Genomic DNA, 22,949 nt, shown 5'->3' on the forward strand with positions numbered 1-22,949 from the left:
ACTCCTCAAACTCCTCTCTGGGCGGACATGGGGGTTGCACCCCGCTACCATCCTCCACAGCTACAAATCCTTAATCCGTCCCATCCTCTGTTATGCCAGTCCCGCCTGGATATCTGCCCCCCTCCCCAAATTCTATAAGTCCCTCCAGATCCTTGAGCGTCATGCACTCCGCCTCGCCTTCCGTATACACCTCCCGCCCCCCAAGCGGATCCTCTATGACCTCATTCCTTTCCTGCATCTGCTCCTATTCCTCGAACATATCCGCATCCTCTACACCTCCCGCCGCCTTAATCCCCCTCACCCCCTGGTTGCTCCTCTCCTCTCCCGTCCCGCGCCCTGCCACGTCTTCACTGTCGTGTCCCCCCTACCCTCCATCTCTACACCCTTCCCCAAGGTGGCTTCCATCAACTCCCCCTCCCATATGATGGCCTCTCTCCCTTCATTTATCCCTCCTATCAACTCTGATCCTCACTCCCCCTCCTTTCGTCGGTCTTTTTCCCGGGCTCCCTCTCCCCCCTTCCATCCTCTTTTTTCCCCACCTCCCCTCTCTCTGTCCCCTTCTCTCCCCCAAGTCCTTTTGCATTTCCCCTATCTGCCTTTTCCCATTCCCTCTCGCGTCTGCCCTGCCCCTCTCTCCCCTTATGAGTCCTCTCCCTCCTTTGGTTCCCCCCCCCCCCTTTTCGTTTTTTCCTCTCCTCCCTCCTTGTTTTCCCCCAAAGACTGCTACACTCTAACTTCCACTTCCTCATTTCGAAGACAAGTCTGTCGAAGTAAGGTGACCGCGCCCTCGCTATTCATTGGCTAATGTAGATTCGCTCGAAAGACCAAAGGGAGGGGGCAGGGGGACCTATGTGTATTCGATGTAGCAGAGAAAATGCGGGAATCGATCTACGGTTTACGAAGTGAAAAGCAGAAGTGCGCGCCAGTAATCGTCATGCAAGTAAATGGAACGTGTGAACGATCGATGACGTGAACCTAATGGCAGGCGCTGCGGTGGCTCCGTCGCGGAATCTCCGAGGAGGAGGTGGAGCGCCAGATGGCGTGCATCCAGGCCTCGCTGGACGCGGGCGGCGCCAAGCAGGGCCGGCCGCTGTGCGAGCTCCTGCGCTGCCGGGCCACCCTCGTGGCCGTCGCCATCGTCCTCCTGCTGTTCCTCAACCAGCAGTTCTGCGGCACCTTCTGCGTCGACAGCTACGCAGTCTTCATCTTCAACGAAGCTGGCGGCTCCCTGTCACCTAAGGCCGCAACCATCATCCTAGGCGTACTGCAGGTACCATCGCACATTCTCCAAGCCAGATTTCTATTTTCCCATATTACACTACTGGCCATTAAAATTGCTACACCACGAAGATGACGTGCTACAGACGCGATATTTTGCCGACAGGAAGAAGATGCTGTGATATTGACGCATGGTGCAGGCAATGGCAATTGAATCTCAATGTAGACAAGTGTAATATGCTGCGAATACATAGAAAGAAAGATCCCTTATCATTTAGCTACAATATAGCAGGTCTGCAACTGGAAGCAGTTAATTCCATAAATTATCTGGCAGTACGCATTAGGAGTGATTTAAAATGGAATGATCATATAAAGTTGATCGTCGGTAAAGGAGATGCCAGACTGAGATTCATTGGAAGAATCCTAAGGAAATGCAATCCGAAAACAAAGGAAGTAGTTTACAGTACGCTTGTTCGCCCACTGCTTGAATGCTGCTCAGCGGTGTGGGATCCGTACCAGATAGGGTTGATAGAAGAGATAGAGAGGATCCAACGGAGAGCGGCGCGCTTCGTTACAGGATCATTTAGTAATCGCGAAAGCGTTACGGAGATGATAGATAAACTCCAGTGGAAGACTCTGCAGGAGAGACGCTCAGTAGCTCGGTACGGGCTATTGATGAAGTTTCGAGAACATACCTTCATCGAGGAGTCAAACAGCATATTGCTCCCTCCTACGTATATCTCGCGAAGAGACCACCAGGATAAAATCCGAGAGATTAGAGCCCACACAGAGGCATACCGACAGTCCTTCTTTCCACGAACAATACGAGGCTGGAACAGAAGAGAGAACCGATAGAGGTACTCAAGGTACCCTCCACCACACACCATCAGGTGGCTTGCGGAGTATGGATGTAGACGTAGATGTAGATGTAGATATGCAAATATTACCTTTTCAGAGCATTCACACAAGGTTGGCCCGGTGGCGACACCTACAACGTGCTGACATCAGGAAAGTTTCCAACCAATTTAGCATACAAAAACAGCAGTCGACCGGCGTTGCCTGGTGAGACGTTGTTGTGATGCCTCGTATAAGGAGGAGAAATGCGTACCATCACGTTTGCTACTTTGATAAAGGTCGGATTGTAGACTATCGCGATTGCGGTTTATCTTATCGCGACATTGCTGCTCGCGTTGGTCGAGATCCAATGACTGTTAGCACAATATGGAATCGGTGGGTTCAGGAGGGTAATACGGAACGCCAAGCTGGATCCCAACGGCCTCGTATCACTTGCAGTCGAGATGACAGGCATCTTATCCGCATGGCTGTAACGGATCGTGCAGCCACGTCTCGATTCCTCAGTCAACAGATGTGGACGTTTGCAAGACAACAACCATCTGCACGAACAGTTCGACGACGTTTGCAGCAGCTTGGACTATCTCGGTGACCATGGCTGCGGTTACCCTTGACGCTGCATCACAGACAGCAGCGCCTGCGATGGTGTACTCGACAACGAACCTGGGTGCACTAATGGCAAAACGTCATTTTTCGGATCAATCCAGGTTCTGTTTTCAGCATCATGAAGGTCGCATCCGTGTTTGGCGACATCGCGGTGAACGCACATTAGAAGCGTGTATTCGCCATCGCCATACTGGCGTATCACCCCGGGTGATGATATGGGGTGCCATTGGTTACACGTCTCGGTCACCTCTTGTCGCATTGACGGCACTTTGAACAATGGACGTTACATTTCAGATGTGTCAGGACCCGTGGCTCTATCCTTCATTCGATCCCTGCGAAACCCCACATTTCAGCAGGATAATGCACGACCGCATGTTGCAGGTCCTGTACAGGCGTTTCTGAATACAAAAAATGTTCGACTGCTACCCTGGCCAGCACTTTCTCCAGATGTCTCACCAATTGAAAACGTCTGGACCATTGTCCAGACGTTTTCAATTGGTGAGAGATCTGGAGAATGTGCTGGCCAGGGCAGCAGCCGAACATTTTCTGCATCCAGAAAGGCCCGTATAGGATCTGCAACATGCAGTCGTGCATTATCCTGCTGAAATGCAAGGTTTCGCAGGGATCGAATGAAGGGTAGAGCCACGGGTCGTAATCCATCTGAAATGTAACGTCCACTGTTCAAAGTGCTGTCAATACGAACAAGAGGTGACCGAGACGTGTAACCAATGGCACCCCATACCATCACGCCTGGTGATACGCCAGTAAGGCGATGACGAATACACGCTTCCAATGTGCGTTCACCGCGATGTCGCCATCACGGATGCGACCATCATGATGCTGTAAACGGAACCTGGATTCATCCGAAAAGATGATGTTTTGCCATTCGTGCACCCAGATTCGTCGTTGAGTACACCATCGCAGGAGCTCCTGTCTGTGATCCAGCGTCAAGGGTAACCGCAGCCATGGTCTCCGAGCTGATAGTCCATGCTGCTGCAAACGTCGTCGAACTGTTCGTGCAGATGGTTGTTGTCTTGCAAACGTCCCCATCTGTTGACTGAGGGATCAAGACGTGGCTGCACTATCCGTTACAGCCATGCGGATAAGATGCCTGTCATCTCGACTGCTAGTGATTCGAGGCCGTTGGGATCCAGCACGGCGTTCCGTCTTACCTTCCTGAACCCACCGATTCCAAATTCTGCTAACAGTCATTGGATCTCGACCAACGCGAGCAGCAATGTCGCGATACGATAAACCGCAATGGCGATAGGCTACGATCCGACCTTTATCAAAGTCGGAAACTTGATAGTACGCATTTCTCCTCCTTACACGAGGCATCACAAAAACGTTTCACCAGGCAATGCCGGTGAACTGCTGTTTGTGTGTGAGAAATCGGTTGGGAACTTTCCTCATGTCAGCACGTTGTACGTGTCGCCATCAGCGCCAACCTTGTGTGAATGCTCTGAAAAGCTAATAATTTGCATATCACAGCATCTTCTTTCTGTCGGTTAAATTTCGCGTCTGTAGCACATCATCTTCGTGGTGTAGCAATTATAATGGCCAGTAGAGTAGTATGTACTATGAGGATTATTCACAATGATGGGCGAATGCTCCATCAGTTTCAGCTCAGATGAATTTGGAGGCTAAAACATTAACGTGCTCTTCAAACCACTGTAGCACCTTGTAGCCTGTTGATATGCACAGTTACCCCGCTGTAAGATGCCATCTCTAACGGTGAAGATGTCAAGTGTGATCCATGTGGTCAGCAATAATGTTCACATAATCCACATCTGTCATGGTGCCTGTCACCACTACCATATGTCCCAAGGAGACCAAGGTGAATGACACCACCCGCCTTTTTCTTTTTCTTTTTTCTTTCTAGTCATCAGTCTTTGACTGGTTTCTTGCTGTCCACCACGAATTCCTCTCCCGTGTTCACCCCTTTATCTCAGCGGACCGCTCCCTTCCTCGCCGATTCTAAGGAGAATCTTCTCACTCCTTATCTTACCAGTCCGTCTACTTTTCAGCATTCTAATGTAGCACCACATCTCAAATACTTCGATTCTCTTCCGTTTCGGTTTTCTAACAGGCTGTGTCTCACTATCGTACAATCCTGTGTTCCAAAAGTACATTCTCAGAAATTTCTTCCTCAAATTAAGGCCTGTGTTTGATACTAGTAGATTTCTCTTTGCCAGTAATGCCCTTTTTGCCAGTGCTAGTCTGCTTTTGATTTCCTTCTTGCTCTGTCCATCATGGGCTATTTAGCTGCGAAGGTAGCAGAATTCCGTAGCTTCATCTACTTTGTGTCCGCGGCTCGTACTGTTGCGGTAGCGTTGTCGTTTCCCGCGCGCAGGGTCCCGGGTTCGATTCCCGGCGGGGTTAGGGATTTTCTCTGCTTCGAGATGACTGGGTGTTGTGTGTCTTTCATCATCATTTCATCCTCATTCTCTCGCAAGTCTCCGTAGTGGCGTTAAAGAACTTGCGGAGTGGCGGCCGAGTCGCCCCGCGAGGGGTCTCCCGGCTACCAATGCCATACGTTCATTATTATTGTCTACTTTGCGATCACCAATCCTCTGATATTAAGTTTCTCTCTCTTCTCATTTCTGCTACTTCTCATTTGTTCCGTCTTTCGTCGATTTACTCTCAATCCATCTTCTGTTCTCATTAGACCGTTCGTTTCATTCAGCAGATCCTGTCACTCTTCTTCACTTTCACTGAGTACAGCAATGTCATCAGCGAACCTTATCACTGATATGCTTTCGCCTCGAATTTTAGTTCCACTCATCAGCCTTTCTTTTATTTCCGTCATTACTTCTTTGATCTATAGATTGAACAGTAGGAGCGAAACACTACATCCCTGTCTTACAACCTATTTAATCCGAGCACTACACCCCTGTTTTACACCCTATTTAATCCGAGCACTTCGTTCTTGATCTTCCACTCGTAGTGATACCTCTTGGCTCTTATATACAGTACTTCTTTCCCTATAGCTTAGTCCTTGTTTTCATTTGAGTCTCTCGAACGTTTCTTCCACGTTGAGGATGCTATGAACGTGAGTTGATTTTTCTATAGGCTTGCTTCCATTACCAGCCTCAACGACAGTACTGACTCTCTGGTGCCTTCACCATTCCTCAAACCAAACTTTTCGTCATCTAACACATCCTCCATTTTCTTTTCCATTATTCTCTGTATTATTCTTGTCCTTAACTTGGATGCATGAGCTGTTAAGGTAATCGTGCGATACTTGTGTCGATCATGATTTCCCGAAAGATGGTATATCACCAGACTCATACATTCTACACATCAACGTGAATAGTCATTTTGTTGCCCCTTCCCCGTATGATTTTAGAAATTCTGATAGAATGTTGTCTATCTCTTCTATCTTGTTTGATTTTAAGTCATTCAAAGCTCTTTTAAATTCTGTTTCTAATACTGGATCCCCTACGTCTTCCTGTAAAGTATTATTTCTTCTTCCATCACATCATCAGACAAGCCCTCCCCCTCATAGTAGCCTTCAGTGTCCTCTTACCACATATCCGCTGTCTCCACTGCATTTAAGAATGGAATTCCCATTGCACTCTTAATGTTACCGCCCTCCCTTTTTATTTTACAGAAGGTTGTTTTGACTTTTCTATACGCTGAACCAGTCCTTCCAACAATCATTTCTTTTTCGATTTCTTCACAATTGCCACGCAGCCTATTTGCTTTAGGTTCCCTGCATTTCCTATTTACTTCGGGCATATGCGACTTGTATTTCTGTATTCCTAAATTTCCCTATAAATTTTTGTACTTCTTTCATAGATCTACTGAAGTATTCCTTCCGTTGCCCATGGTTTCTTCACAGATACCTTTCTTGCACCTACGTTTTTCTTTCCAGCCTCTGTGATTGCCCTATTTAGAGATGGTCAGTCCTCTTTCACTGTACTGCCTACTCAGCTATTCATTATCGCAGTATCTGTTGCTTTAGAGAACTTCATGCATATCTCTTCATTCCTTAGTAGTTCCGTATTCCACTTCTTTGTGCACTGATTCTTGGCGACTGGTCTATTAAACTTCAGCCTGCTCTTCATCACTACCAAATTGTGATTCCAGTCTACATCTGCTCGTTGGTACGCTTCACAGTCTGGTGCCTGGTTTCGGAATTTCTGCCTAACCATGATGTAATCTAACTGAAATCTTGCTGTATCTCTCGTCCCTTTCCAACTATATCTCCTCCTCTGGTTATTCGCTATTACTAACTGAAGGCCGGCCGGTGTGGCCGAGCGGTTCTAGGCGCTACAGTCTGGAACCGCGCTACCGCTACGGGCGCAGGTACGAATCCTACCTCGGACATGGACGTGTGTGGTGTCCGTAGGTTAGTTAGGTTTAAGTAGTTCTAAGTTCTAGGGGACTGATGACCTCAGATATTAAGTGCCATAGTGCTCAGAACCATTTGAACCATTTTTGAACCATGTGCATTTCCCTTTTCAGATTTTCTAGCTTCCCTGCCACGTTCAAACTTCTGACATTCCGCACCCCACGTCGCAGAACGTTATCCTTTCGTTGATCATTCAGTCTTTTCCTCATGGTTACCTCTCCCTTGGTAGTCCCCCAGAAATCCGAATGGGAGACTAGCCTCTAATCTTTTGCCAATGGAGAGATCATCATGACACTTTTTCAATTACTGGCCTAATGTCCTATGTATAAGCGTTACATGTCTTTATTGCAGTGGTTTTCATTACAATCTGTATCCTCACGCAGTTAATCATTGCTGCAGTTTCGCACCTCAAGGGCAAGAGCATGTCCTGGACCTCTATCCGCTCCTCCGCTCACACTGAAGAGGCTGTTGGCTGAATGTGGGTGACTTCGTATGCCAGAAGCATTCGGCCGCCAATGCTGACGATTTTTATTTAGAATTTAAGCGGTAGTAGGGTTAGAACTCGCGGTCGAGTATGTTTAGATTACTAGTGACAGGTGCTACCCCGAAACCTTGGGTATATCGAAGTACCCCTTAGTATTTTGTTAACACTTCCGGGCTGTTTTTGTGGCGCGCTGCGTTTCCAGCAGGTGACTGCCCGGATGACCGTGTAATAACATTATTCATCCAACGAGATGACAGCTTCCCAGTTTCCATTGGCGCTGATATGGGGTTAACATGGATCTGCTGTGGAGCCACAAGATCAACAATGTGCGGTGAACGGCATGGTCCTCGACACTTCTGCCCGCACATGCTTTGTATACTGTGGCAGACCTGACACAGATCGCTGGCTGTTCTGCATTACAGATCGGACAAGCCTTAGGTCTCCACGAGCTGTGATGAGGTGCCGACGTACAATATATGGTCATCTACTCGTGCTTTAACCGTCCTTCAACCAGTTTGCATAGATACTCAAGAAATAACAAGCGAAAAACCGACCAAGTTCGCCGTTTTCGAGTAGCACGATCGCAAGAGCTGGAGCATAACAATCTGCTCTTTCTAAAAGTCTATTACCTCGAGATGAAAAAAAACAGTCATGGGACAGCGATACGCACATATACAGATGGAAATAGTCTCGCATACACAAGGTATAAAATGGTAGTGAACTGCCGGAGCCGACATTTGTACTCAGGTGATACATGTGAAAGGCTTCCGACGGGATTATGGCCGGACGATGAGAATTAACAGGGTTTGTGTTGTGGATTGGCAAGAGAGCCAACCCACTATGAGAGGAAGCCGAAACGCACGCGTTTTAGCTCACGCAGGCTGGCGTGAGGTCTGGAACAGGACAAGGAAGTGAGACTAGCAAAAAATGGACGTAGCTGTGGAATACTTAACTTTAATCCATAATTGGTGAACATTGCTCTTGACGGTACATGTTTTACAGTATCAATAGTAACTGGTAATGGCGCCTTGCTAGGTCGCAGCAAATGACGTAGCTGAAGGCTATGCTAACTATCGTCTCGGCAAATGAGAGCGTATTTTGTCAGTCAACCATCGCTAGCAAAGTCGGCTGTACAACTGGGGCGAGTGCTAGGAAGTCTCTCTAGACCTGTGTGGCGGCGCTCGGTCTGCAATCACTGATAGTGGCGACACGCGGGTCCGACGTATACTAACGGACCGCGGCCTATTTAAAGGCTACCACCTAGCAAGTGTGGTGTCTGGCGGTGACACCACACTTTGAACGCGGAATGACAGTTGGAGCTAGACGCACTGTACATTCTATTCCGGAAAACGTTAGATAATTCAGTATTCCGACATCCACAGTGTCAAGAGTGAGCCGAGAACACCACATTTTAGACACAACCTCTCACCACGGACAACGCGGTGCCCGACCGCCTTCACTTAACAACCGAGAGCAGCGGCGTTTGCGTAGAGTTGTCACTGCTAACAGACAAGTAACACTGCGTGAAATAATCTTAGAAATCAATGTGAGACGTAGGCGTTAATGGGCTATTGCAGGAGATGACCGATGTGAGTGCCTTTGCTAGCAGCACGGCATCGCCTGCAGCGCCGCTCCTGGGCTCGTCACCCTATCTGCTGGACACTAAACTGCTGCAAAGCCGTAGCCTGGTCAGAGAAGTCTCAATGTCAGTTGGAAAGAGCTGATGGAAGGGTTCGAGTGTGGCACAGACTTAACGAAGCCATGGACCCAAGTTGTCAACAGCATATTTTGCAAGGTGGTGGTGGCTCCATAATGGTTTGGGCACTGTTTGTATGGAACAGACTGGGTCATGGTTATGTTCGACTACAGGAGACCATTTTCAGCTATTCATGGGCTCCATGTTCCCAAACAACGATGGAATTTTTGTGGATGACAATGCGCCATCTTACCGGGTCACAACTGTTCGCGACTGGTTTAAAAGAAAAAGCTTCTGAACAATTCGAGTGTATTACTTAGCTATCCAGATAGCCCGATATGAATCCAGTCGAACAATTATCAGACATAAACGAGAGGTCAGTTGGTACACAAATCCCTGCACCGCCAACACTTTCGCAGTTATGGACGGCTATAGAGAAGCATGGCTCAGTACATCTGTAGGAGACTTATAGTGACTTGTGAAGTCCATACCACGACGAATTGCTGCACCACGCCGAGCAAAAGGAAGTCCGACACCTCACCTTAGTGTACACTTTTATTCCCAACCGGTTTCAGCTTTAGCAATCATCATTATGCGAGATTATAAAATAAAGAAACAGAACAAACGAATGTAGTATGCACAGCCAAGCTTTTAAAATAACGAAACACATCTGTGCCGAAAAATCATCTGGGAAGTACCCCCAAAGCTGTGCATCGATTGCTCAAAAATACATTAAATTCAAACAGGGTGTAGCTGCATGTCTAGTACTTGCTCCATAATAACCTTCAAAACACTATGTACTATAAAAACCCAATACTGGTATTAGATGACCCTTTGCTGGTAACTACTAGTAAGTTCAAGCTTACAGAGACACGTATTACAGATTAACTGTCCAAGACAGTACTGTCAGCAATTACAAAAACAAATGAAGACCTACAAATAAAGAATGCAGCTTACAGAGGCACGTATTACAGATTAACTGTCAAAGATAGTACTGTCAAAGATTACAAAAAACAAATGAAGAGCTACGGATAAAGAATGCAGGATCTATGCTTTAGTCAAAGTTGTCAATAATCGTAAATATTGACAACAAACAGCGTCCATGACATCGGCGTGTTACAGAAGTCTATAGTGATTTAACACGATCAAGATTATTGAAAGGTGATTAAAAGAACCTTGTGTAAATTAGATGGTATGTTTAACAGATATTAAATCAAGAAGTCGCAATAATGGCAGGAAAATATAATAACATTCTTGAAACGATGAAGTACAGCATCAATCTTCTTTTTCCGTTACACGGTTTTAGAACAATAATAAAAAAAAAACATCCCCATTATTGATTCTTTCATGGTCAAAGACTTGTAAAAATCGTCAGTAGGGTGACGTGTGACACTAAGTTTACAGATTTGATAACAGATAACAGTAATCGAAAACAAGAGCCACTCAGGTCTAAAAGTGATTGAACCATATAGCTACATATGCTACAAAAGGGCACAGTAAAATCTATAGAAAGAAAATCAAGTTGTAACTGTCGATCATTAAGATTACATCATAAGATTACAAATGTTATGTTACATGAAGACCGTTCAAATAAAATATAAAACTTAAGCACCATCAACAAATATAAGACGTCATTATAAGTATTTGACAGCAACACTTGCGAATATGTATACATTCCTCCAGGAACTCTTTGGGTTCAACATGCCTGAACATACGAGTAACTTATAATCATCAAAAACCGAACACAGTTACATGGGCTCATTAAACCTAGACCCCAGGCAACTAAGGATTTAAATGACAGTTATCACTTATATAATCCATAAATCAAATATAGAAAAGTATAAACCGAAGTAATAGCCGGCTGCGGTGGTCGTGCGGTTCTAGGCGCTCCAGTCCGGAGCCGCGCTGCTGCTACGGTCGCAGGTTCGAATCCTGCCTCGGGCATGGATGTGTGTGATGTCCTTAGGTTAGTTAGGTTTAATTAGTTCTAAGTTCTAGGGGACTGATGACCACAGCAGTTGAGTCCCATAGTGCTCGGAGCCATTTGAACCATTTTTTGAAACCGAAGTAACAAACTTAGGGCTAATCTTCAGGTAACAGCCGAACACGAAAGTGCTTAATAGATTCACTAAACTCAGACCTTGGGAAACTAACAACATTAATAATACTTTTGGTAACACATGTTACAACACGTCTGTCTTATTTAAGACCATCATTACTTGAATACAAATAGGTGACTGTGCTTGTAAATAACGTTACAATTTTCATAGAAACAGAGAGTACCATTGTATACGAGCTCCCTATAATACAAGCTCTCAGGTTGTGTGTAAATTTATTTATGAACTAAAATATCTATCATGTTAAAATATCGACTTAAGCATCATGTTACATATATATCATCACTGAAAACCATTCTACTGCAGTCAATTAGATTCCAGGGCTAAAAAATGTATGGAGACACCCTACACAACGTTGGGACAGCAACCCTGACTGTCGCCCATCATACAGACCGACAATCGCGAGTGATGATCCAGGATGTCATTTCTTTTCATAGCAGGGTAAGCTTTAGCTTGCATTTATTGCGAATCTCTTGCCCAACGTAAAGTCCCGAGCGACTGGAAAGAAGCGCAGGTGACACCTGTATATAAGAAGGGTAGAAGGACGGATCCTCAAAATTACAGACCAATATCCTTAACATCGGATTCTCGAACATATTCTCAGTTCGAATATAATGAATTTACTTGAGACAGAGAAGTTGCTGTCCATGCATCAGCATGGCTTTAGAAAGCATCGCTCCTGCGAAATGCAACTCGCCCTTTTTTCACATGGTATCTCGCGAATCATGGATGAAGGGTATCAGACGGATGCCATATTCCTTGACTTCGGGAAAGCGTTTGACTCGGTGCCCCACTGCAGACTCCTAACTAAGGTACGAGCATATAGGATTGGTAACCAAGTGGCTCGAAGACTTCTCAAGTAATAGAACCCAGTACGTTGTCCTTGATTGTGAGTGTTCATCGGAGGTGAGGGTATCATCTGGAGTGCCCCAGGGAAGTGTGGTAGGTCCGCTGTTGTTTTCTATCTACATAAATGATCTTTTGGATAGGGTGGATAGCAATGTGCGGCTGTTTGCTGATGGTGCTGTGGTGTACGGGAAGGTGTCGTCGTTGGGTGACTGTAGGAGGATACAAGACTTGGACAGGATTTGCGATTGGTGTAAAGAATGGCAGCTAACTCTAAATATAGGTAATAGATAAATGTAAATTAATGCAGATGACTAGGAAAAAGAATCCCGTAATGTTTGAATACTCCATTAGTAGTGTAGCGCTTGACACAGTCACGTCGATTAAATATTTGGGCATAACATTGCAGAGCGATATGAAGTGGAACAAGCATGTAATGGCAGTTGTGGGGAAGGCGGATAGTCGTCTTCGGTTCATTGGTAGAATTTTGGGAAGATGTGGTTCATCTGTAAAGGAGGCCGCTTATAAAACACTAATACGATCTATTCTTGAGTACTGCTCTAGCGTTTGGGATCCCTATAAGGTCGAATTGAGGGAGGACATAGAAGCAATTCAGAGGCGGGCTGCTAGATTTGTTACTGGTAGGTTTGATCATCACGCGAGTGTTACGGAAATGCTTCAGGAACTCGGGTGGGAGTCTCTGGAGGAAATGAGGCGTTCTTTTCGTGAATCGCTACTGAGGAAATTTAGAGAACCAGCATTTGAGGCTGACTGCAGTACAACTTTACTGCCGCCAACTTATATTTCGCGGAAAGACCACAAAGATAAGAGAGATTAGGGCTCGTACAGAGGCATATAGGCAGTCACTTTTCCCTCGTTCTGTTTGGGAGTGGAACAGGGAGAGAAGATGCTAGTTGTGGTAAGAGGTACCCTCCGTCACGCACCGTATGGTGGATTGCGGAGTATGTATGTAGATGTAGATGTAGGATAACACACTGATTTTACAGGATCTGGCACGATATCTCTCAAGAGAACATCCAACAATTCCATGAATCAGTGCCAAGGTGAATAACTGCTTGCATAAGGACCGGAGTTGGACCAACACTTTACTGACTAGCTCAGTGACTGAAGCTCTTTCTCTTGACTGAATCATCCATTCTTTTCTGGAATTGTAACCATTTGTTTGTCTGTACATGTACATCACACCTATGGATTTCCACCCATTCGGATAACTCCTCCGTAGTGCATTGATTTTATTATTTATTATTAATATTATTTTTTCTTGGAGTGTCTTTCACATCGCACATAAACAATAATCATGTTACAAGTTACATTTAATGTGGGGGTAAGGTTTAGAAATTTCTGTAGTGCAAAAAACACACGCTAGACATTCGTTCACAAGAAGTGCATCGATAAATACAAATTATAGGAAGGTGGCTCCAGAAGGAATGGATATAAGATAAAGGGTGGATGAGACTTAGAAAGAGGAAAGTGATAAACTGTAATTAAAGAAATACAGGGGAAAAGAAAGTGACGTAACTGAGTAAGAAGCGAAAGTATTAAAAAAATGGTAAAAATGGCTCTGAGCACTATGGGACTTAACGTCTATGGTCATCAGTCCCCTAGAACTTAGAACTACTTAACCCTAACTAACCTAAGGACATTACACACATCCATGCCCGAGGCAGGATTCGAACCTGCGACCGTAGCGGTCCCGCGGTTCCAGACTGAAGTGCCTAGAACCGCTCGGCCACCGCGGCCAGCTAAAGAACGCAAATTGAGAAGATCGGAACGCTTCCTTTACTGTTTGATGCAGGGAAAATTGGTCATATACCTTAATTATTTGGGACAATGTTGTGAGGATGACAAAGGAAATGGTTTCAGCCTCTTCTTAAAAGCAACAAGACATTGTAAAGTGCTGCGTAGCTTGTTCCAGAGGCCGCCACCAGCGACAGAGCTGGAATTTGCGATGTTTTTTGCTTCATGGATGAGCACAGCTAGGATATTACATCGGTGAGGACTTGAACTTTGACTACGATGAGACGACAGGTAATCCCTGTTGCGTGGTACTAACACGCATGCGCACTGAGGAATCGATGAGGTAGACACAGCGCGTGACACGTAACTTGACTGATGGAAAGCAAACCAAATGGGCGCGTAAAGCACTGACATAGTCAAACCGACGTTACAGATGAAGAGCACACAAGCAATCGTGGTCAGTACAAACCACTTAATGCTCTCGCTACGCGTCCGTGTTGGATTACGTCGCCGTAGCGTAGGTTCGGTATAACGAATGATTGCACGAGTTTACGCTTCACATCTCGTGGAAATATGTTCAGAAGCGTTTTGAGGGCACAGAAGCTTGAGGAACTGTTCCGTCGTGTGGCGACAGTATTTTCTGCCCAGTTGAGATTGTCATTCAGTTCATACCCAGACTGTTACTATCTTCTGATACGGCACTGGAATACCGTCAAGGAGAATAGGAGGCAAATGTTCATACAGTTCTGAATTTGTCAGTTTCTGATGGGATATTAAGATTACTTGGAATATCTTCGAGTGTAGGTGCGCGCTTCTTACCAACAGATTGTCATTCATCAGGACGATCGCCGTATTGACATCTTCAGCTCTGGCACTTAGGCAAAGCTAGAGGCCGTTACTGTACAAAATATTTACAGCAGGACAAAACCGACGACATGCCTTTGACAGACAAGGAAAACAATATTAGGCCGGCCGGTGTGGCCGTGCTGTTCTAGGCGCTGCAGTCTGGAACCGCGGGACCGCTACGGTCGCAGGTTCGAATCCTGCCTCGGGCATGGATGTGTGTAATGTCCTTAGGTTAGTTAGGGTTAAGTAGTTCTAAGTTCTAGGGGACTGATGACCTCAGATGTTAAGTCCCATAGTGCTCAGAGCCATTTGAACCATTTTGAAAACAATATTAGTCCTAGCACTCACCGCTCGGAGACTCCTGAGAGTTCATGCTTTTAAATGACATTTCATTCACACAGGCAACACGTTGCTGTAGGTTTTTCAAGTCATTTTCAAACCACTCCAGCGTACTCTCTCAAAATTTTAGCTATTGCATTTTTCTGAGCAGTATCGCAAGTGAATCATGGGTTGAAATTTCGTACTGCCAAAATTATGGCCTCAACGTTGTCGGCGGCATATTTCAGTTCATCAGTTACCTTAATTAATGCAGTGTTTGTGCTGTGCTGCTTACGAAAGCCAGACATATTTATCATATTAGCTGAATGTACCGAGTGTATCATAATTAACAGCGGAAGTGACGCGGATGGAAAGTATCCACAAACGATTCGTTTTCAAGAAAATTGAGACAGTGTGGTTACGAGACTACAGTATGAAATGTTGCACTAATTAGTACAAAACACTGGAAGTGTAAACTTTTCGATAAAGTCCCCATCAAATGTTTTGCAAATTTCACCCATAGCCTATTGTTGGGGAATGCGGTACATGCATGACCGGGTACCAGCACATTTTGCTGCCCACTTAACAATTGCAAGAAAGTACTCACTTAACGAACCGAACATAAACCCCGTATATAAACACGAACTAAGCGAAGTTATTTTGTCTACTCAGTTTGGGAACTGGGCAGGAAACGCTGGGAAGATACAGTCTGTCTGCAAACAGAAAAGCGAACAGCGTTCATAGTGCAGGAAGTCGCCTTTCTCGGAAGAACACTAAAACTGCCATATACGATGACTACGAATCTATTGCTCTCTAGCAGTGTAGAACAGTCTGCAAATATTATGTAGATTCTGTCGATATGTGCTTCTTGTGTTGTTATTATTAGTAACTCATATCTGTATCTGATGTATTTTAAACTCACTTTGCCGAAAATAAACACCCCTAGGCTTTTCTACACACTGCGCCATCAGTGATTCAATAGGTGAGCAGCAAAAGGGTTGGTACAACTTTGTGGGACACCCTATAGTGACACACTGCGGTAGAAAGAGTGGGGAATTGCCCATTCACTCTTGGTTTTGCAGATCTACGGAGGGGTAATCGGATGACCACAATCAGGTGACCTATCTTCCGTTGCGCTTCTAACCTCCACTCCCCTCTACCACCCTGTTACAACCCCAGATCGCTATTTATCGCTCAACACGGTTCGCTTCTACTTTTAAGATAACGGGCTACGTTAACACATAATAACACAGATATCACACATGTAGCACTATCGTCCGCTGAACATGAGTATTGTGAGGAATTTTACAGAGAATTTTCCGACAACAGGAGAGGAAACAGATTTGGAAACATAAGTGCCAAGACGAGTAATTCACCAAGAAACAGTTAAAGTTCTACATTAATCCTAGTAATATTTGGCTATACACTGATGAGCTGAACTGTTATGATCCCCAGTTTAACAGGTTGTTTGTCCGCCTTTGGAACCAAATACATCACTGATTCAGAATATCAGGGATCCGACAGTTTGTTGGTTGGTTTGTAGAAGTATGTGGCTTTAGATGTCTACACACAGCTGATTAACGTGTGCAGTGATGGTGCACGTAATCGACACAAGAGGGATTCCACAGGATTTACGTCCGGCGAATTTGGTCACCGACACAACAACGTCCGTTACTATAATGCTCCTCAAACCACTGTAGCACGATTATGGCTCTTACTACCACAGATCCCACGCAAGCGCAGGGGAAAGTCTCTCATAGCAAAATACAGGGTGATTCAAAAAGAATACCACTACTTTAAAAATGTGTATTTAATGAAAGAAACATAATATAACCTTCTGTTATACATCATTACAAAGAGTATTTAAAAAGGTTTTTTTTCACTCAAAAACAAGTTCAGAGATGTTCAATATGGCCCCCTCCAGACACTCGAGCAATATTAACCCGATACTCCAACTCGTTCCACACTCTCTGTAGCATATCAGGCGTAACAGTTTGGATAGCTGCTGTTATTTCTCGTTTCAAATCATCAATGGTGGCTGGGAGAGGTGGCCGAAACACCATATCCTTAACATACCCCCATAAGAAAAAATCGCAGGGGGTAAGATCAGGGCTTCTTGGAGGCCAGTGATGAAGTGCTCTGTCACGGGCTGCCTGGCGGCCGATCCATCGCCTCGGGTAGTTGACGTTCAGGTAGTTACGGACAGATAAGTGCCAATGTGGACTCTCCATACAGTTGATTGTGGAATTTGCAGCTCTCTGCTAGCTCTGCGAGTCGATTTTCCTGGGCTGCGAACAAATGTTTGCTGGATGCGTGCTACATTTTCATCACTCGTTCTCGGCCGTCCAGAACTTTTCCCTTTGCACAAACACCCATTCTCTGTAAACTGTTTATACCAACGTTTAATACACCACCTATCAGGAGGTTTAACACCATACTTCGTTCGAAATGCACGCTGAACAACTGTCGTCGATTCACTTCTGCCGTACTCAATAACACAAAAAGCTTTCTGTTGAGCGGTCGCCATCTTAGCATCAACTGACGCTGACGCCTAGTCAACAGCGCCTCAAGCGAACAAATGTACAACTAAATGAAACTTTATAGCTCCCTTAATTCGCCGACAGATAGTGCTTAGCTCTGCCTTTTGTCGTTGCAGAGTTTTAAATTCCTAAAGTTGTGGTATTCTTTTTGAATCACCCTGTACTTCTCCCACCAGTTCGCATCCGTGGTGCGCTGCAGGTTTCGATCCGCCGTTCACCTCGATGACGGCGTTTATGGAGACTACCATCGACCCAGTGTAGCAAAAATGTGATTCAGCCGACGAGCCGTCACGTTTCCATTGGTCGACAGTCGAATCCCGGTGGTCTCTTGCCTACTGCAGTCGTAACTGACGGTGTCGTTGCGTCTACTTGTTGGGGTTGTCTTCTGCGAAACACTATTTCAACAATCTACAATGAACGGTATGTTCCGAAACACTTTTGCGTTCACCAGCATTGTGCTCTTTCGGCAGAAATGCCACGGATCACTGCCTATCCTACTTTACAGAGCAAACAAGCCTCCGAATCCCAAGTTCTGTGAAGAGTCGTGGACGTCCTACCATATAACGGCTAGTGGTAGTTTCACTGTCCTACTTCTTTGCGTAGATGCTCACGCCAGCAGCACGTGAACATTCGACCAGCTTCGCCGTTTTCGAGATACTCGTTCACAGGCCCTGTCTAATAATAATCGACGCTTTGTCGAAGTCGCTTATCTCAATGTATTTTCTCTTTTGCAAGCAGGCCTTATCCTCACCAGGATTGTCCCCCGCCCTTGTCTAGTCCGCTTACGTACTGTTAATGTTTTTTCCTGTTTGCTCCTTTTATATTTCTGTATTGTTCAGCATTTTACCTTTTAAAATGCAGTACCATCACACTCTCAAAGATTGCATTTACTGCATGTTCCCTCACAATCCTCCATATTCCTGTATTTATCCAATTCTGTTTATCTTATTCATATTGCTTAAGTTCCTTATATATATTCTGCAGTTATATTGATAATTCTTTCCTCTTTTGATTGGTTTGTGCATCACTCTCCATGTTTTATACCTCCTGAAATAGTCTTCTCAAGTACTAATTTTATTTTATTTTATTTTATTAGTTTTGTTTATTAATAGAAACTGTTATGTAGGCATGCTGTTCCTATTTTGTGTTGAAGTTTTTCCTGTCTACTCCGTTTTTATTTATTTACTGTTGAATTTTTACTTTTTACGTTGCATCGCCACCATACTGTCAAAGACGTTACTTACTGTATGTTTCTGCTTCAATCTAGAGATATAACTTCTCTTCCATTGTTGTTTATAAATATTATAACTTCTTTGGTGTCAATACTCAGTAAATGTCTGAAGATGGCCTTGTAAGCCGAAAAACGGTTAACACAGTAAAAGTAATACTGTAGAACAAAAGTAACCTAGTGCTTTTCATTTGCTACAGAAAATTTTTGTTCTGTGAAATTATCTTCCTGTCTATTACTTCAAATTAAACACTATTGATAGCAAAACTGAAATTTTAAATGTTTAATTCAGATTTTATTCGAAAACTGTTGATTTGTAACATGAAACAAAGGGATTTTGTGGTAAAAATAAAGAAAACAACACAGATCCATCATATAGTGCTATAAAAGGCAATTTCCTCAACTAAAAGATAAAATAAAAAAATGCAAAACAAAACTACATCAAACATCGCTTCAACACTTCAATGAAATTATATAAAACATGTATCTGTTATTCATAAACAACTTCCGCGTTTATCAGTACCAATAGGAAACTCTTGCCTTTGATTGTTGTGAACGTTCCATCGAGTACAAAATAACGATATTTATATATTTTTTATATTTGTGCATTAAGCTGTACTTGCTTCAAAAGTAATTACTATGGTTACGTAAAAGAGTACACTTTCAACTAACTTTTATTACTTATAAAATGAAATTCATTTTAGATAAGGATATACACTACTGGCCATTAAAATTGCTACATCACGAAGATGTCGTGCTACAAACGCGAAATTTAACCGACGAGAAGAAGATGCTGTGATATGCAAATGATTAGCTTTTCAGAGCATTCACACAAGGTTGGCACCGGTGGCGACTCCTACAACGTGCTGATATGAGGAAACATTCCAACCGATTTCTCATACACAAACAGCACTTGACCGGCGTTGCCTGGTGAAACGTTGTTCTGATGCCTCGTGTAAGGAGGAGAAATGCGTACCATCACGTTTCCGACTTTGATAAAGGTCGCCGTGCTGGATCCCAACGGCCTCGTATCACTAGCAGTCGAGATGACAGGCATGTTATCCGCATGGCTTAACGGATCGTGCAGCCACGTCTCCATCCCTGAGTCAACAGATGGGGACGTTTGCAAGACAACAACCATCTGCACGAACAGTTCGATGACGTTTGCAGCACCATGGACTATCAGCTCGGAGACCATGGCTGCGGTTACCTTTGATGATGCATCACAGACAGGAGCGCCTGCGATGGTGTACTCAACGACGAACGTGGGTGCACGAACGGCAAAACGTCATTTTTTCGGATGAACCCGGGTTCTGTTTACAGCATCGTGATGGTCGCATCCGTGTTTGGCGACATCGCGGTGAACGTACATTGGAAACGTGTATTCGTCATCGCCATACTGGCGTATCACCCGGGGTGATGGTATGGAGTGCCATTTGTTACTCGTCTCGGTCACCTCTTGTTCGCATTGACGGCACTTTGAACAGTGGACGTTACATTTCAGATGTGTTACGACCCGTGGCTCTACCCTTCATTCGATCCCTCCGAAACCCTACATTTCAGCAGAATAATGCACGACCGCATGTTGCAGGTCCTGTACGGGCCTTTCTGGATACAGAAAATGTTCGACTGCTGCCCTGGCCAGCACATTCTCCAGATCTCTCACCAATTGGAAACATCTGGTCAATGGTGGCCGAGCAACTGGCTCGTCACAATACGCAAGTCACTACTCTTGATGAACTGTGGTATCGTGTTGAAGCTGCATGGGCAGTTGTACCTGTACACGCCCTCCGAGCTCTGTTTGACTCAATGCCCAGGCGTATCAAAGCCGTTATTACGGCCAGAGGTGGTTGTTCTGTGTACTGATTTCTCAGGATCTATGCACTCCAATTGCGTGAAAATGTAATCACATGTCAGTTCTAGTACAATATATTTGTCCACTGAATACCCGTTTGTCACCTGCATTTCTTCTTGGTGTAGCAATTTTAATGGCTAGTAGTGTAAATTACTCAATGGATTAACATTGGAAGATGTGCGGTTCTAATTATGTGTAAAACAGACAACCAAACGAAAAAAAAAGATACTTAGAGATGTTGTTGGCTCCCAGTTTCTCTCTCACACATGATTTATGTTTCTTTCTTTATCAATTTCACCAATACTAGCGATAACCCTACCATCTACTACGCCATTTGTGTAGTGTAGCAAGGCCGTAGTTTTGGTAGAGCACAACTCTAGCTCTGGTACAGTCCTCGTACGACTACCAGCGTCTCTGGCGGCTGTCGTTTGTGCAGGTGGTTGGCGGCTTGCTGTCGGCGCCGCTGGTGGACCGCATGGGCCGCCGCCCGACGCTGTTCCTCTCCAATGCGGCCGTCGGCGCCTCAGTGGCGGTCATGGGCGTGTACCTCTACCTGAAGGCGGAGACCCAGGCGGACCTGTCGAGCATCGGCTGGCTGCCCGTCTCGTGCCTCTCAGTCTACGTGCTGATGGTGGCCTTTGGTCTGGCCGCACTGCCGTACGTCGTGATTGCCGAGATCGTGCCTACGAGAATTAGAGGCTTAATTGCCACCTGCAGCTACTTCGTCATCTCGCTCACAGGCGGCACCATGGCCAAGCTGTACCCGCTCATGTCGGAAAGCATGGGCACCTACGGTACCTTCTGGCTCTTCGCTGCCGTGTGCGCCCTCTCCACCCTTATTGAGTGGTTCGTACTGCCGGAAACAAAGGGTCGTCCCATCGAGGACATCCTCAGGGAGCTCAACGGTGGCAAGGATGTCTATGTCAGCAGTACTTAGTGATCTACCGACCTCGCAAATTGCGCCTTGTAACATCATAGATCAGGCTCGTCCAAACTGTGCCCCTGGGACGCTAGCGCGTGGCCAGCGCCCCGGGCGAATTCGTATGTTGCTGCAGTGGCCGAGCCGCGCCGCTTAGCTGGCCGTGCGGACTGCCCGAACGCCAGCCGAAAGATATATTTATTCCCTTCGGGCAGAGGACGTCTCACAAGTGCTTCAACTAGAGCTGATTGTCCTACAGTGCCATATCCGCCCGAAGGACCGCTTTCTTATGTGTAAAACTTTGGATGACTTTTACAGCTGTCTTCCACGAGAGAAATATCCTCTTTTGCACAAGCACGCGGCCATAGTTCTCAATGTTTGGTTCCACGTATATTTGTGGGCGCTTTTTCGCTCTTTTAAAGCTTGCTAAAACTAAGAACCGTTCACTCCTTGGCGACAAAAATTTCACCAATTCTTTGAGGTTAGCAGTCTCACGGAATATTGTACCAAGCCTAGACAAAATCGTTTCCTCGAAAAAGAAAAACTTATAAAATGTTAATTGTCTTCTTTAACAATGTTGACTGTAAGAATTAAAGAGCTTTATAACCCTAATTCGATTTTAATAAGTTTTCAATCTTGGTCAGTTAAAATTATTAAGTACAAAACAGCAAACTAAGGATCCGATTTCTAAACTCTGAAACGGGATACAAAAAATTGTAGCACGAAGTATAACAAAAAATACTTACTTGTAACTACTAACAGTAAGAATGAGACTCTATATCCCTTACATAAAATTAATTCTAAAGTACAATATTTTGTTTACGTTTGATCTGACCGCGGGACAGTCCAGCGCAGAGCAGTGCTGTGTGGTCTCACTTGCTCTGCAGTTCTCTCTCTCTCTCTCTCTCTCTGTCTCTCGCTGCTATGCCGACACTAGCGACACACGGTCGCGGACGGGGCGCTGAACTACACTGACGCGCCCGCCGGCCGCAATTCTTGGATGAGCCTGTCATGGACTAAGGGCCCACCTGCGACAGCAATCGCACAACTTGCGTACGGGCCGCTACACGCCGCCGCGAGCGCTGAGAGTGCATTGCGACGGAGTTCGGCCAGCTCTCATTTTGTTGACATCTCATTTTTGCCTATTCTCTTGTTTGCTTAGTTGCTTAGCTCTCATTCGTTTATGGCTCTATTGTGCTCTCTTTCAGCCATTCTGATTGTTTTGATTAACTCCCAATTGAGAAGTGCTCATTTTGGCATTTCACTTTTGCATATTTCTCATTTTGCTAATCAAATGGTTCAAATGGCT

At 45.1% G+C, this 22,949-nt stretch overlaps 1 protein-coding gene across 1 annotated transcript in view; it reads left to right on the plus strand.

Moving 5' to 3' along the window:
* Positions 1-21,780, plus strand: part of LOC124619893 (facilitated trehalose transporter Tret1-like) — a 71,611-nt gene extending 49,831 nt beyond the window's left edge. Inside the window, exons 3-4 of the mRNA XM_047146523.1 lie at positions 986-1,270; positions 21,158-21,780. Of these exons, the coding sequence (XP_047002479.1) occupies positions 986-1,270; positions 21,158-21,658 (786 nt within the window). The 3' untranslated portion in view covers positions 21,659-21,780. The remainder of the gene's footprint in view (positions 1-985; positions 1,271-21,157) is intronic.
* Positions 21,781-22,949: the final 1,169 nt, after the last annotated feature.

The sequence above is a fragment of the Schistocerca americana genome, chromosome 6 (genome assembly GCF_021461395.2).
Source record: "Schistocerca americana isolate TAMUIC-IGC-003095 chromosome 6, iqSchAmer2.1, whole genome shotgun sequence".
Lineage (NCBI taxonomy): Eukaryota > Metazoa > Arthropoda > Insecta > Orthoptera > Acrididae > Schistocerca > Schistocerca americana.